The sequence below is a fragment of the Diabrotica virgifera genome, chromosome 6 (genome assembly GCF_917563875.1).
Source record: "Diabrotica virgifera virgifera chromosome 6, PGI_DIABVI_V3a".
NCBI classification, from domain to species: domain Eukaryota; kingdom Metazoa; phylum Arthropoda; class Insecta; order Coleoptera; family Chrysomelidae; genus Diabrotica; species Diabrotica virgifera.
The window spans coordinates 84,378,083-84,392,194 of NC_065448.1; the positions used below are offsets into that span (position 1 = coordinate 84,378,083).

At 33.8% G+C, this 14,112-nt stretch overlaps 1 protein-coding gene across 1 annotated transcript; it reads left to right on the top strand.

Annotated features, from left to right (window-relative positions):
• Positions 1–1,243: 1,243 nt before the first annotated feature.
• LOC126886512 (uncharacterized) lies at positions 1,244–3,969 on the top strand. Its single transcript, XM_050653489.1, has 3 exons — positions 1,244–1,680; positions 1,746–1,976; positions 2,970–3,969. The coding sequence occupies exons 1-3, from the start codon at positions 1,616–1,618 to the stop codon at positions 3,841–3,843; spliced, it is 1,170 nt and encodes a 389-aa protein (XP_050509446.1). The 5' UTR covers positions 1,244–1,615; the 3' UTR covers positions 3,844–3,969.
• The last annotated feature ends 10,143 nt before the right edge of the window (positions 3,970–14,112 follow it).

A 14,112-nucleotide genomic window follows, 5' to 3' on the forward strand; every position in this document is an offset into this window, starting at 1 on the left:
CTTTACATTCCATAAATGCGTTTTCCATATTCGTTTGCCGGTATGTTTTAGTGATACTAGTCGTTTGTTCTTTACTGTGTACTACTTTTACATACAATCTCAGTTTTTTGGCTTTGTGCCGGAATTATTTGCAGTCTTGGTTATTTTCTGATTCATTTTCGTCATCTCCTGGTGATCTTTCAGTATATGTTCTTCCTCTGGGTTTTCCTTGAGGTGTTTTAGTATTCATCGTTTCGCTTTGTGTCCTCTTGTATCCTAAGCTTTCCACAGTATATGTTTTGTCGTTTATTTTTAGCTTATTATAATTTAGCGATGCCTTCTGACCCCTTTCTCTTGCTTCCTTTAAGTGTTGTTTCAGTATTTTTCTCTGGTCTTGTATCTCCTTGGAATAATCTTCACTTAGGTAAATGTCTGTTCCTTTTAGTCTTTTCGATTGGTTCAATATTTCAGTTCTTTTGGAACCGCTTTTAAGTTCCAGTAGTAGAGGTCTCGGTAACTGTCTTAGGGGATCTCTTTGTATACCAACGCGTTTTATGTCTATTATGTCTGTATGTTCATTTAGTGGAACTTGGATTTTAATTGCCATATTTTGTATACTTTTTATCATATCATTTTCTTGTTCACCTTCTTTCTCTGTTATACCGTATACTATAATATTTTTCTTTCTTACCTGTCTTTCTAGATCTTCTATTCTTTTTTCGTGTACTTTATTTTCTGATTTTAATGCTATATTTTCAGCTTTTAATTCTGCGATTTCCAGTTTCATGAGCTGTAAATCATTTTGCACTTCATTTAGTTTTTGTTCTATTCTTATGCCTCTATTATCCATACAATCTAATTTTTCGCTCATCTTTTTCATCATTTCCTCCATCTTTTTTCGACTATGGATTATTTTTCTAAATCTCTAGGCTAGCGTTAGAATCTTTCTCACTTCGACGGTTCGTAAGACTTTGCTTTTATCCAATCTCAGAGATTAGAATTTTACTATTTTGTTACGTAGCGTAAAATGAGCCACACCCGTTTCAACCACGCGGAGGTGTGTCCACTTATCCACGCACCAAAAATATTCTTATTTTTCGAAAGTATTCTTATTTTTATTTTCTGTAGATTGTTCTTTTTATTTTAAATCCGGCAACACTGCTTAAAATTCAAGCAGAACTTCGCCTCTGGTATACTGGTTTTCTTATCTGCTTGACCTCTTAGCTTTTTGTAGTGTTCCAATGTTTATTATTTATCAACCACAATAGTTACCTTATAAAAAACGCTGTTCTGTTTATGTTTGTCTATTTCCACTTTCTTTGTCCCAATAGAACGTCTTCACTTTTATAATTTACGTTTCGCACTTGCTTTGTATTTAAATTTCACTACATCACGCGATATTCGGGGAAAATGCAGGAGTAAATTTAAACATTTTAAGGCTCCCCCAAACCAACGCGAATTATTCGCAGCGGATTCGTGACGGAAAGTTCGCAGTCGAATTCCTGACGGAATTCGTAAAGAACTTCATATTGAAGCGAATATATTCGCGTCATACTCGTATGTGTCTAGTATTGAGAAGAGTTGGTGACAACGAAAAACAAAGAATACTACTCAGTGATCTCAATTCTTCACAAAAATGTATACATCATCAGATGAAGAAGAAGCTCTTGTAATGTTAGCGATGGAGGACGACAATTCAAGGTAAAATTATTATCTATAGTTATCCTAAAACAACAATATGGACTATATTATGAATTTAATCTTAGGAAAAGAAGAAAATGGGTTCATGATATCAATCTAGAAAGACTGAAATGTGGGGAATATCACACGCTGATGCCTCAATTACGAAAAGACGATAAAAGATGCTACATTTATTTTAGAATGACAATAGATTGTTTCGATGAACTGTTGCACCTTGTAGAAAATGATATTAGAAAATCAGACACGAATTACCGAGAAGCTATTTCTCCCGAAGAACGGTTGGCCATAACATTAAGGTAAGAAAATGAAAAAAAAAACTGCAGGCATTATTTATATCATGAATTTACTACAGTAAAAGAGAATAAGGATCAAAATAACTCTAAAATATACTTTATATATTGTAAGGGTCAAAGGAATTGACATAGTTGGAAACTGATGGATTATGAGAAGCTGCTTGGTTGCAACTCTGCGCCAAGTTGTGTAGTGTAATATAATTATTTTCACAATTCACTTCATAGAACCCAGAAGTATTCGATTGTTTAGGTAATGCAGTGTCATTTGGTGAAGGTAGGGATACAACCGAAATACTTCCGACGGAAGAGGGGTTTTGATAGGTGTCTGTACTTTCAGCTCTAGATTGATGGCTATTCAAAGAACTTTCCTCCAATTGAAGCAACTCCTGCTCCATGATAACTTGCGCAATCTTCATTTTTGTTTCAATTTGCCTTCTAGGAGAGAAAGATTTTACCGTAGAAGCATGAGCCAAAAACAGTTGATCGGTAGCATCATGCACTACTCTCTTTTTGCTCTCAAAATAACTGATCATATCTTTCACAGATGTGGATGGCTCAGAATTGCGTTTTCTGTTCTGCCTGTAGAAGGAGTTTCATTTGAAAGAGTAACCCTAGGAGCTTCATTTCGAGTAGGTTTAGATGAGGAGGGTTGAATCTTATTCTGGGAATCATCTGTCTGAGTTGTTAGTAGATTTTTACTACACGTTGGTTTCTGTACTGCGGAATTTTCATCCGTTAATATATTTTCGGGTGATTCTATATTTGGGAATGCTTCAGATTCTTGTGTATCAACATCTGTGACATTGGATGCAGTCTTAGCAAAATTTAGGAACGGTTTGAACGATTCCATATGATCTGCCCATATCCATTTTTTTTTATCGCTTGCCGCTTGTCCAGTTCTAGTTTTATTAGTTCTTATGTACTTAGCGTACGTATTGCGCAGATTCCTCCATTTTTTTTTAATCTCATCCCCTGAAACAAAATACTCTTTTTTAGGTATCTGGCTACCGGAGATACATTTTATACAATAGACCATAGTTTTAGAGTCGGGTTTTCGACTGTAAGTGCCATAGTTGTAGAAGTTTGTGAAGCTTTATGTAGAAATTTGCAACATATTTACTTGCCCGAACCAACTACAGAAATATGGAAAAAATCTGAAGAAGGTTTTAGAAATACCTGGCGATTCCCAAATTGTATTGGTAGCATCGATGGCAAGCATGTTACTATCAAGTGTCCAGACAAAACAGGATCTAATTATTGGTGTTATTTGAATAAGTTTTCTACAGTATTAATGGCTATTGTTGGCCCAGATTATAGATTCATTTCAGTTGATATTGGCGGTTTTGGTAAAAACAGCGACGGTGGAATATTCGAAGCTTCCAACATGGGAAGAAGATTTGAAACAAATCAGATGGGTGTACCTGAGCCGAAAAATCTCCCAGGCCAGAATGAACTTTCCCCCCATGTCTTAATTGGAGACGAAGCCTTTGCACTAAAACCATACTTGTTGAGGCCCTTTCCATACAGTCAAAGCAGAACAGATATTTTCAAGGAAAATTATAATGTGAGGCTCTGTAAAGCGAGAAGAGTAGTAGAAAACGCTTTCGGAATATTGGCACAAAAATGGCGTATATTCTACAGACCAATGGAAACAAAAATTGATACTAGTATTCTCATTGTGAAAACTGCATGTATTTTGCATAATTTTCTAAGGACAAAAAAATGTGATGATAGATTCATAGAACTTTTAGATCCACCAGAGCCTGAACTTGGAGCATTTCAAAATTTGGACAATGACCCAAGGAGAGCTGCAAGACTGGCATTTTCTGTTCGAGAAAAATTTGCCACGTATTTTAATTCAGGACTATGAATAAATTGTTCACGATGAAAATAATGGACTCTTCTTGCAGTAAATATAGTATTGTTTAGGCCTCTGCTTTTCTTTAGTCTTAGATGTAGAAAAATAAACCAATACAAATCGTAAAACTACTCACCATTTTCGCCTATTTCTTCTCCTACTCTAGTCCAAATCTTGTCCTTTTTCCTTACATTTTTATAATCTTCATGAGAAAGGTCATAGAGAATAGGATACTTTCGAACCAACTCAATAATTCTCTCCATTTTCAATTTTTTCACATGCGAAACTGATAAAAACGCTGTCGAGTGCGAACTAAGATTCCGGACGAATAAATACGCAGACAAAACGCATGCCCGAACGACGAAAATCGTACTTGTCTGAACTTGTATACTTACCACAGTGGAAACAATTCAATGCGAATCGTATGCGGTACGGAATTCCGCAGGTAATGCGAATTTTCCGCGTTGGTTTGGGGGAGCCTTTATTTGCGTTCCAATGCCACGTTGCCAAGTGAAACTCAGGTCATAGTCTAACAAAAATGTGGTCAGATAAAAATATATCAAGCTCCAGGCAAGCCTTTATGGAAGGTTGGTCTACTGGTATTTCCCCGCCTTCTGGTAAAGATAATAGATTAATAGTTTCTCACATTAGCAGTGAAAAAGGATTTGTTAAGCATGGTTTGTTGAAATTTCAATCCAAAAGCACAAAAGACTATCGCGAGGAAATGACAACTGTTGTTTTCGAAGAGTATTTTGAGCAGATGATTGAACATATAGCACCAAATTCAATTATAGTAAGTATTAGATAATGCACCTTATCATTCACGACTACTAGAAAGACTTCCAACAACTGCGTGGAAGGAACAGGATATCCTTGACTGGCTGCGGTATAAGTATCTGCCTTAAGAAGATGGAATGGTTAAAGCAGAACTTTAAAAATTGCCCGGCACCACAAATCTTAGTACAAGAAATATGTAGTTGACAAAATGGCGAAAAGGCGAAACATCATAGTTCTTAGACTTCCACCCTACCACTGCGAATTAAATCCAATTGAACGACGGTAGAGAGTAGAAACACACACCCGCTAATTATTAACCTGCAAGACGACTCAGATTCTAAGATGATTTTGTTTATTTTAAATTTGACTAGTTTTGTAATCGTAATTTGTATAATTTAAAAATGGGTATTAATCATAGACTTATATATATTATCATAGACATATTGTCATTCAGAGCGAAGTGACAACACCATCTTTTTTATTTGGCTCATTGCTGTTTCACTTTTACGGATAGTAAAGCTGCGACGGCAGTCCTCCCTTTCCGTGCTTATACTCCCTTTCCGTGCTTATAAGAGATATATCTTATTGTATAAGATAAGAGATAGCACCAAACCAGTCCATGAGATCTTGTCAGGAAGCGCGGAGCGTAGGCTCACTCTATGTTAATGTATACCTACCTCTATGGTAATAATTAAATAAATGTATCTTTTACAAATTGCAAGTAACTTTTTATTTTTGAATAAAATAAAGAAATTTTATTAAAACAAAAATACAATTTACATTAAATACAGTTTAAAAATATTAATATATTATTTGTTTAGTTCAAATAAATGTCTTAGGGCCAATTTCTCATATCGAGTTCAACTCCAGTTTAACCTGAACTTCTAGTAAACGTCAGTTTAAAGTAAAAATCGTCTTTCTCAATTCGCACGTTCAACCGATGGCAGTTTAAACTTAACCGATGCTTGAACGGTGGAATTCGGCCGTTCAAAGATTTCAGAACTCAGTTCAGATGATTTCATGGACTACGCATGCGTTGTATTAACACGAAACGCTGTCCTAATATAAATATATCCTATTTTATTATATTAAGCCAAACGATAAACGATAACATTATTTTTGTTTTTATAATATTTATTTACAATTATTAAAATGACTATTTGATTATAAATACTTAAATTTAACTTTATTCAAAAACAGCATAAAAAAGGTAGTTCAAAATGGCGACAGTTTTTTACCTTTTGCCATCTATTGGCATTTCTCGAAAGCTGTAGAACGAGCACTGACATGAACGCGCAATGAGAAATGCATTCCAAACAGAACCGGAGATCACCCGTGAACCCGGTTTAACTGAACCATAGATTAACGCAGGTATGAGAAATCGACCCTTAATCATATACTCTATGACACTGGTTGGTAATTTTTACCCAAAATCGGATTATCAGCTTTACAACTCTATTGTATTCCTTCAGATACAAGGTGGATTAGTCGAAAACATCTTAAACTGCGAGTTTTAGGTTGCCTTTTGTTATTATGGCATATTACTTATCCTCTCTGTGTTTCAGTTGTCTAATGAGGGTCCAACTTGTAGTGAGCTCTCAAGAAATTGTGAACGGATCATAGGTTGTTGTTTGTCAACTTGACAGTATTTAACTAGTTATTTAAATTTAATGCCCTAGGGCATTGTATCATAATTAACTGACTTCGAAATCATGTCATTATTTGTCAAATAATATACCAGTCAGACATTAAATTAGTGAATAATTCTTTTGAGTAAGTTTGTTTAAATCAGAAATTTCTTGAGGTGGGAACTTCCAATAAACAGTAACCAAAAAACAAAAAAGATAAACCCAAACTACCTGCATGTAGTTTGGGCAGTTTGGGTTTATACAAACTATACTACAATAACTTTTATGCCTGAAGTTCTTGTTTTTGACGTGATATTATGTTAGTCCACAGTACACCGTCCTTTTGTTTAAATTATTACAAAATTCTAAAAATTGTTTTTAACTGCTTCATTTGAGCGAGTCTACCACTTTCTGGTAAATTTCAGAGTGCAGGTTGGACGCGTTTCTGCACGCCCCACTCCTAAACCTGTAGCTCTAGCAAGTTTCAGTTTTTTGTTATTATAAAACTATAATTTTTAATTTTAATCAAAAGAGTATATGTTAAAATAAAATAAATTATTTTTGTTGGACACAAAAGAGGGCGCGTTCGTCGAGTCCTACACATAAAAGATGTCACTCTAGCACGGTACAGTTTTTTAAAATACTTATAATTAATTACTGTATATTGTCGATCTCTTGTCCGACAAATTTACAGCCTTGTTTCATTATTAGTCCAACAATGTAAATATGTTAATTATGCCAGGTTATGTTTGACGATTACAAAATTTCGAACAAGAATAACATATAATATAATAGATACAATACAACATATTTAGTAATATATTGGAGGGTCCTTTATTCCAATATAGCACTGTCCAACAAAAATTGGGTAGCAGATAGCCAGTCTGATAAATTAATTTCAAAACTTTTTATACCGTAACCAGCACACTACTAGACACATGGGTACATTGAGCTAATACAGTCCTGGACCCTTCACTTGTACTGTTTATTTTTATGTCTAGAGACATCTAGAACTTCAGAAAATGTATAAATGTAAACATAGAAACTTAATAGTTTATAGAACAGTTGTATTTGAAATTTATAGTTGTCATTTTGTTAAAGTTGTAAAAGTATCAAAATGACTTCAAACTGAACACATCGTTATTTTTTGTTTCTCTGAAAAGTGACATTTTATGTAGTTTTTAAGCATAATTTATTGTGTTATTTGGTATCTACATGCAGCTCAAAAAGCAGCCTATTCAATGATGTATTGTAGTAATTAAAATCTCTTAGCATATTCTCAAAAATTTGAATAATTCATCTAGTTTTCAATAAAATTAAATTAATAGTCATTAAAGAGTATTACAAAATACCAACAAGATAATCAAGAACCAGTCTGATATTTATATTTCCAAACATGAATAATTGTTATAAATATGATTTAATAATGGATTGTGAAGAAAAAAATTCTATAAGTTGTGATAGCTGTAGCAGGTTTATTCATCGTAAGTGTAGTGACCTTTCTCCAACAGAATTAAAAGTAATGGAGCTAAAAAAGCAGCGTTCTTTGAAATTTTTTTGCAACGATTGTCAGTACTTAAGGGTTACTATATGTTCCAAAACTTATTAAAAAAGTGAATGATATACAATTACAATTTAATGAGCTTCGTAATGAGTTTATACAGACTCAAAAATTAAATACTGACGAAATAATTAGTGAATTGAATGAGCGGCAAATTAGATTGATAAATATAATGATTTTAATTTACCCGAGAACAGCAATGCGGTTGATGATATCCCTCCAAGAAATTTTCAAGCAAGTTTCAGATGAAAAAATTCCAATTATAAAGGCAATCAGAATGGGAAAGAAAAATAATAGAAATGAAAAGCGGCCATTGAAAGTAATCTTATCGAATACCCATGGTGTACTAGCTATTATTAAGAATAGAAAGAATATAAATAAGGACAAGAAGATTTTCGTCAATGTGGACCAAACTCCTGTGCAGGTAAAACAATATCAAGATCTCAAAGCAAAACTTAAACTACGCCAAGATCAAGGTGAGAATAACTTAATCATAAGATATGTAAACAATATTCCAAAAATTCTTCCAAAAAACTTTTAGTCCGTGTCAATTTAAACGAACGCAATATTTATTACGAAAATTTTCCAAAAAGGACTAAGCAGCCCAAATTCTACAAAAAGCTTTTTAGTATATTACCAGAACACCCAAGGCTTACGAACTTAATTGAATGTACTTCAAAATAACTCGCCAGCTTGTCAATATGACCAAATTGTATTGACAGAAACATGGTTGCACAGTGGCATATTTGACGCAGAACTTGGCTTCACAGATTTTAACATATATCGCCAGGATCGTTCTACTTCACACCAGTGCCTTTAAGAGAGGAGGGGGTGTCTTAATTGCTGTACGTAAATCAATACCTAGTAAACATCTCCTAGTTCCTGATAGGATTGAACATGTATTTGTCACAGTTGGATCTGTTAAATCGAATATTATCTTGGGAGCAGTATACATTCCTCCAAATTCATCAGCACATTCATACATCACTTTTACTGAAACATTAGATTCACTCGATCTTCAAATGCCTAATTCTAGCATATTATGGTTGATTTCAACTTGCCAAATGGTATATGACAAACTGGCAGCCTTAGTTCAACAGTGACTACAGTTGGTCCACGTCCTCAAGAAGTGTCATGTGTACAAGGTATGTCAAACACATGTAATTTCCACAACTTATTCTAACTTAACTCATACTTAACCTCACACAACAGTCTGGATCTGGTATTAACACAGGATTCCTCTACTGACGGCAAACAAGCAGACTATTTTTTGGTTCCTCCAGTTGTTCACCCACCACTATGTATTAAGTTAAATATTGGTGTTGTAGAGGGTGAAGATGGTCTCGAGTTTAATGGATTCTATAGACATTTTAACTCTGCAAATTTTCAAGATATTATAATGTTTCTGAATTAGTTTAACTGGGACTTTTTACTTTTAAGTAAGCCTCTTGAAACAATGTTAAACATTTTTTATGAAATTATCTTTATTGCAGTAGATATATTTGTTCCTTTAAAGAAATTTTCAAGCAGAAAATTCCCGGTATGGTTTTCAGTTGAACTAAAAAATTGTATTATTCAAAAGAAAAAATTGCACAAAAGGTATAAACAAACACAGTCATCTGATGACTATCGGGAGTTTTCTAGGTTGAAACAACTATGAAAAAATCTGACGCAGGAATGCTTTAACATAAAAGAAATTTGGTCATTTGTTAACAATAAAAGGAAAGGCATTTCTTTTCCAAATACACTTAAATATTTGGATAAGACTAGTTGTTCTGGGGAGGAATTATCGAACATATTTGCTGATTATTTTTTGACAGTATACTCACATGATAATGTTAACAGTATACTCACTCATGAAATATCCACATCCAATAACCATATTCCACACCTTGATATTAACATATCAGATATATTTAGTAAACTCTCTTCTTTGGATGTTAACAAAGGGCCTGGACCAGATGGGCTACCTACTTTATTCCTAAAAAAATGCTCCTTTATTCTTTCAAGACCTTTGTACCACATTTTCAAGCTTTCCCTCCAAACTGGAATCTTCCCTGACTACTGGAAAGAGAGCTTTCTAAAGCCCATCTTTAAATCCGGTGATAAAACCTGTGTAACAAACTTTCGTCCCTTCAGTATAGTCAGTGCAATCCCCAAGGTATTTGAAAGTCTGGTATGTGACATTCTAACCCCTCTATTTGAACCTCTACTAGTCCAGCAACAGTTTGGGTTTAGACCACGAAAATATACAGAATTAAATCTTCTTAGTCAGGTGGACTTCTTGCTGGATGCCTTGGAGAAGGGGTATCAAGTAGATACAATATACAATGACTTCTCCAAGGTATTCGACAGGGTGCCACACAATATTTTGTTGCATAAGTTAAAACGGATTGGGATTGATGAGCCTTTATTGTCATGGTTCCAAAGCTACTTATCTGATCGTAGACTGATGGTTGAAAATTGACACTTTTCTTTCTAAAATTATCCAAGTTCCATCAGGAGTGTTTAACTCTTGTTTAATATTTTCATAAACTTCCTCTGTGTGATTCAATCCCCAGAGGATTGTGAAAAACTACAGTACGATTTAAATAACTTGCTAGAGTGGCGTAAAAGAAATGGCATGGAATTTAATCCAACTAAATGTAAAACTATGACTTTTTCCTGTTCCAGAAATACTAGTGTTTTTGACTACAATATTGGTCACTATACAGTGACCAATATTCCCTTTTTAAAGACTTGGGGGGTCACCCTTGATACAAACTTACAACTTTCTCGTCATCTGGAGAATATTGTTCATAAGGTTTTCCAGATGCTTGGTTTTATTAGAAGATACACCCAGGACTTCACAAATAATAAATATTACAGCTTTAAAACCCTCTACTGTGACTTGGTCCGTCCCCATCTTGAGTATGCCTCCTGTGCATGGTCTCCTTTTTATGGAGTACATACTAATGCTCTTCAGTTAGTTGAACATAAATTTTTAAAGCAAATTGCATATAAACGTAATATCTTGGACAACTACAATGATGCAGATATTCTTAATATCCTAAATATGGCACCAATCACTGCTCGTCATAAGAGAAGGGATCGCATCACTTTCTACAACATCTTACATGGAAAAATTGGAACTCCAGAGCTTCTTCAAAAAATTAATATTCATGTCCCACTAAGAACAACCAGGGCTACAGTTAGTTTCCATTACCCAATCCACCGTACTAACTATGGTCTTAACAACTTCCTTACTAGAACTGCCAGACTAGCAAAGCAGCACCTTAACATTGACCTTTTCCAAACTTATAGCAAGTTCCTGAGTCAGGTTTTAGTTAACATTAACTAAGTTAGACTTATTATTCTGTAATCTAAACTTGTCTGCTTTTGTCCGCAGACCACACTAATTAATGTCCTTAGGTATGATTGTTTGTGTACTTTGTATTGGTAACATATTTATGTTACCGTTAAAACCCGATTTCAGTTAAAACCCGAATTTACTAGGAAAACTAGTTTTAACTATGCGCTTTAGACAATTCTAGTTTTAACTATTCAAAACTAGATTTGACTGCTACATCCAGTTAAAACTATACTACATTTACAATCAGGATGCAGTAGAAGAAATAAACAAACCAAGACACGTTAAAATGCCACTAGGAGCACTCCCAAATCATAATTTACAATGTATATAATATATTGTAAATCCCAAATCATGATTTCCAAAGTTTATACATCGTAAATTATGATTCTAGACTGCTCCTAGTAGCATTTAACGTGTCTTGGTTTGTCTATTTCTACTGCATCTTGATTGTAAATTTTGTATAGAAACGGATTTCATTTAGAGTAGTTTATACTAGTTCCAAATAGTTTTTTCTGGAATTACTAGTGAATACCAATACCAGTTAAAATTGTGGCGAGAAGAGAGAAGTACTACGGCTTATTCGGGGTAGTGTTAATGACGAAGGCGGCCGGTTGGTAGAAAACTAGTGTGTGCAACTGTTGATTGTTTTGCATCGTTTTTATTGGTTATTTTACACCACTGTATATCATTCAATCATTCACCATGAGTGATAATATCAAAGATCAAATTGAGAGCAGAGATAGAAGAAAGTGAAAAAACGTGTTTTGGAAATATTTACCTAGAATAAAGAAACGACATTTAATGTCAATATTCCCAATCTATGATTATTTCTACAAATAAGTGAAAATAAAAGTTTCATAAATGCTTGACATTTCATAAATGACGACGTCTGTCAATCAAATCTCTCCACAGCTGGTGACAACTCGGCAGGCCAGGGTGTGTTCCGAATTTCTAACGTTGGCTGACTGCGTTCCAATTTGAGATAACGCCTTGGAGCACAGCAATATTAAAATGATGAAAGTATATGTAGTTTCATTACATCACCCTTCCCAAAGGTGAAAATATTCAAATATTTTCGTTACCATCTTCATCTTGACCTTCTTCCTGTATAGGGAATGGAACCAGCTTCGAGATATGGAATAGATTAGAGTCTGACTTCTTCCGACTCATATTTACTCTATAAATGGAATTTGATAGTTTTTCTGTTATTTCATATGGTCCCATTTTTAATTCGTCCAATTTTTTTCGGTTTAACCTGTTTCCATTTTCGACAAACACCAAATCACCTATGTTGAAGTCTACATGTTTACGGTTCTTGTCATAAATTTGTTTATTATATTTGTGAGATCTTTTCGTTCTTTCCAAAGCAAGATTTTTGTTTCTTATCCAATCTTTTTGTGAATCTACTTCTTTCAGTTCAGATGGCAGTGTTGTTACTTTTTTGCCATACATTAAATATGATGGTGAGAAACCAGTTACAGTATGTTCGGTATCATTGTATTTGGCCACACACTCTTGTGCTATTGTTGTCCATGCTTTTTTTTTTCTTTTGTCTCGTTAATTCTACACCTAATTTTATTAACCAGGGTTTGATTTAGTCTCTCATTGAGACCATTAGAAAAAGGAGAGTTAGCAGCAGTGAATATTAGTTTCGTAAACTTTTTCTCTAAAAACTTTTTAAATTCATTTGAATTTATTCCTGGATATTGGTCTGATAGAATCATTTCGATTTGATCATTTTCTGGTATACTATTTACAAGTTTAATGAAATCATTTGCAGTTTGAGTTTTCGATGTCAATATATATGCATATCGTGTGAAGTGGTCTACTAGAATATGTAAATATTTTTTTGTAGAACGGGAACCTCCGAAACCTCATACTGTGTCTATACTGACAATGCTGAAAGGCTTTGTGGCTGGTCCCAAATGTGACATTAATCCGAATTTTTCTAATCCCCTTGATTTATTTCTAATGCATACTGAGCATTTTTGGCAGGTTTCTCTAATGTTTTTTGTTAAGTTTTTTGCTGTATAATATGTTCCAATCATATTATGCATTTGTTTCACTCCTATGTGACACAAGTTTCTATGAACGTTTTTTAAAAATTCTCTACTAAAGTCTTCAGTCAAAAGGATTTTTTCTCTTCCTTTTATATTTTTGTAATAAACATTATGTTTATTTATTAATTTATACTTATTTTCCTGTATGTCTCTATCTTTTTCTTGATCTTCCAGTATATCTTGGATAGTTATTGAATTTACAATTTTTAACTGTTCCTCAGTATTTTCATCTGGGCCTAGGACAGGATTTCTGCTAAGGCAATCAGCTTCTAAGTTATGTTTCCCAGGACAATATTTAACATCAAAATCATATTGTGATAAATAATATGTTAGATCTCCTAGTTCCTCATCAGTCCTAGATTTTGTATTCATATTTTCTAATGGTTTATGATCAGAAAAAACAGTAAATTTCTTACCAATTAAGTAATGTTGCCAATACCTAACACATTCTTTAATGACCAAACACTCCAAGTATATGGTCTTTTTTCTTTTTTGAACTTCATTTATTTTTTTTGAAAAATAAGCCACTGGTTTTTCTTCTTTGTTTTCCTGTGGTTGTTTTAATACCCCTGCTACTCCCAATAAGCTGGCATCAGTATAAATATGTATTGGTAGATTTGGATCAAATATAGTTATAGACAAGGCGGAAACGGCGGGTTCGTTGGGAAAAATATTCCCATGAGATATTTTTTCATAATCACATTCGTGAGACATCCCAGAATAAGGTTCAAGAAGTCGCCCACGAGAAAAGTGGGCCAATTTTTTTTTAACAATTTTTTTTTAATCAAATTGCAAAAATCAATATTCTTGGCCCGGACTATTTTTTTTAGGTTTTTTGTACCATTCAGGACAAAAAAGGTCTCTTATAATTTTTCTCTAAAGTTGATCTTTTTCGAGTTATAA

Coding starts and splice junctions, on each gene's coding strand:
- LOC126886512 (XM_050653489.1), top strand. CDS start 1,616: ATGTATACATCATCAGATGAAGAAGAAGCTCTTGTAATGTTAGCGATG. Junction 1,681..1,745: donor ATGGAGGACGACAATTCAAG/GTAAAATTATTA, acceptor ATTTAATCTTAG/GAAAAGAAGAAAATGGGTTC. Junction 1,977..2,969: donor CGGTTGGCCATAACATTAAG/GTAAGAAAATGA, acceptor ACTCTTTTTTAG/GTATCTGGCTACCGGAGATA.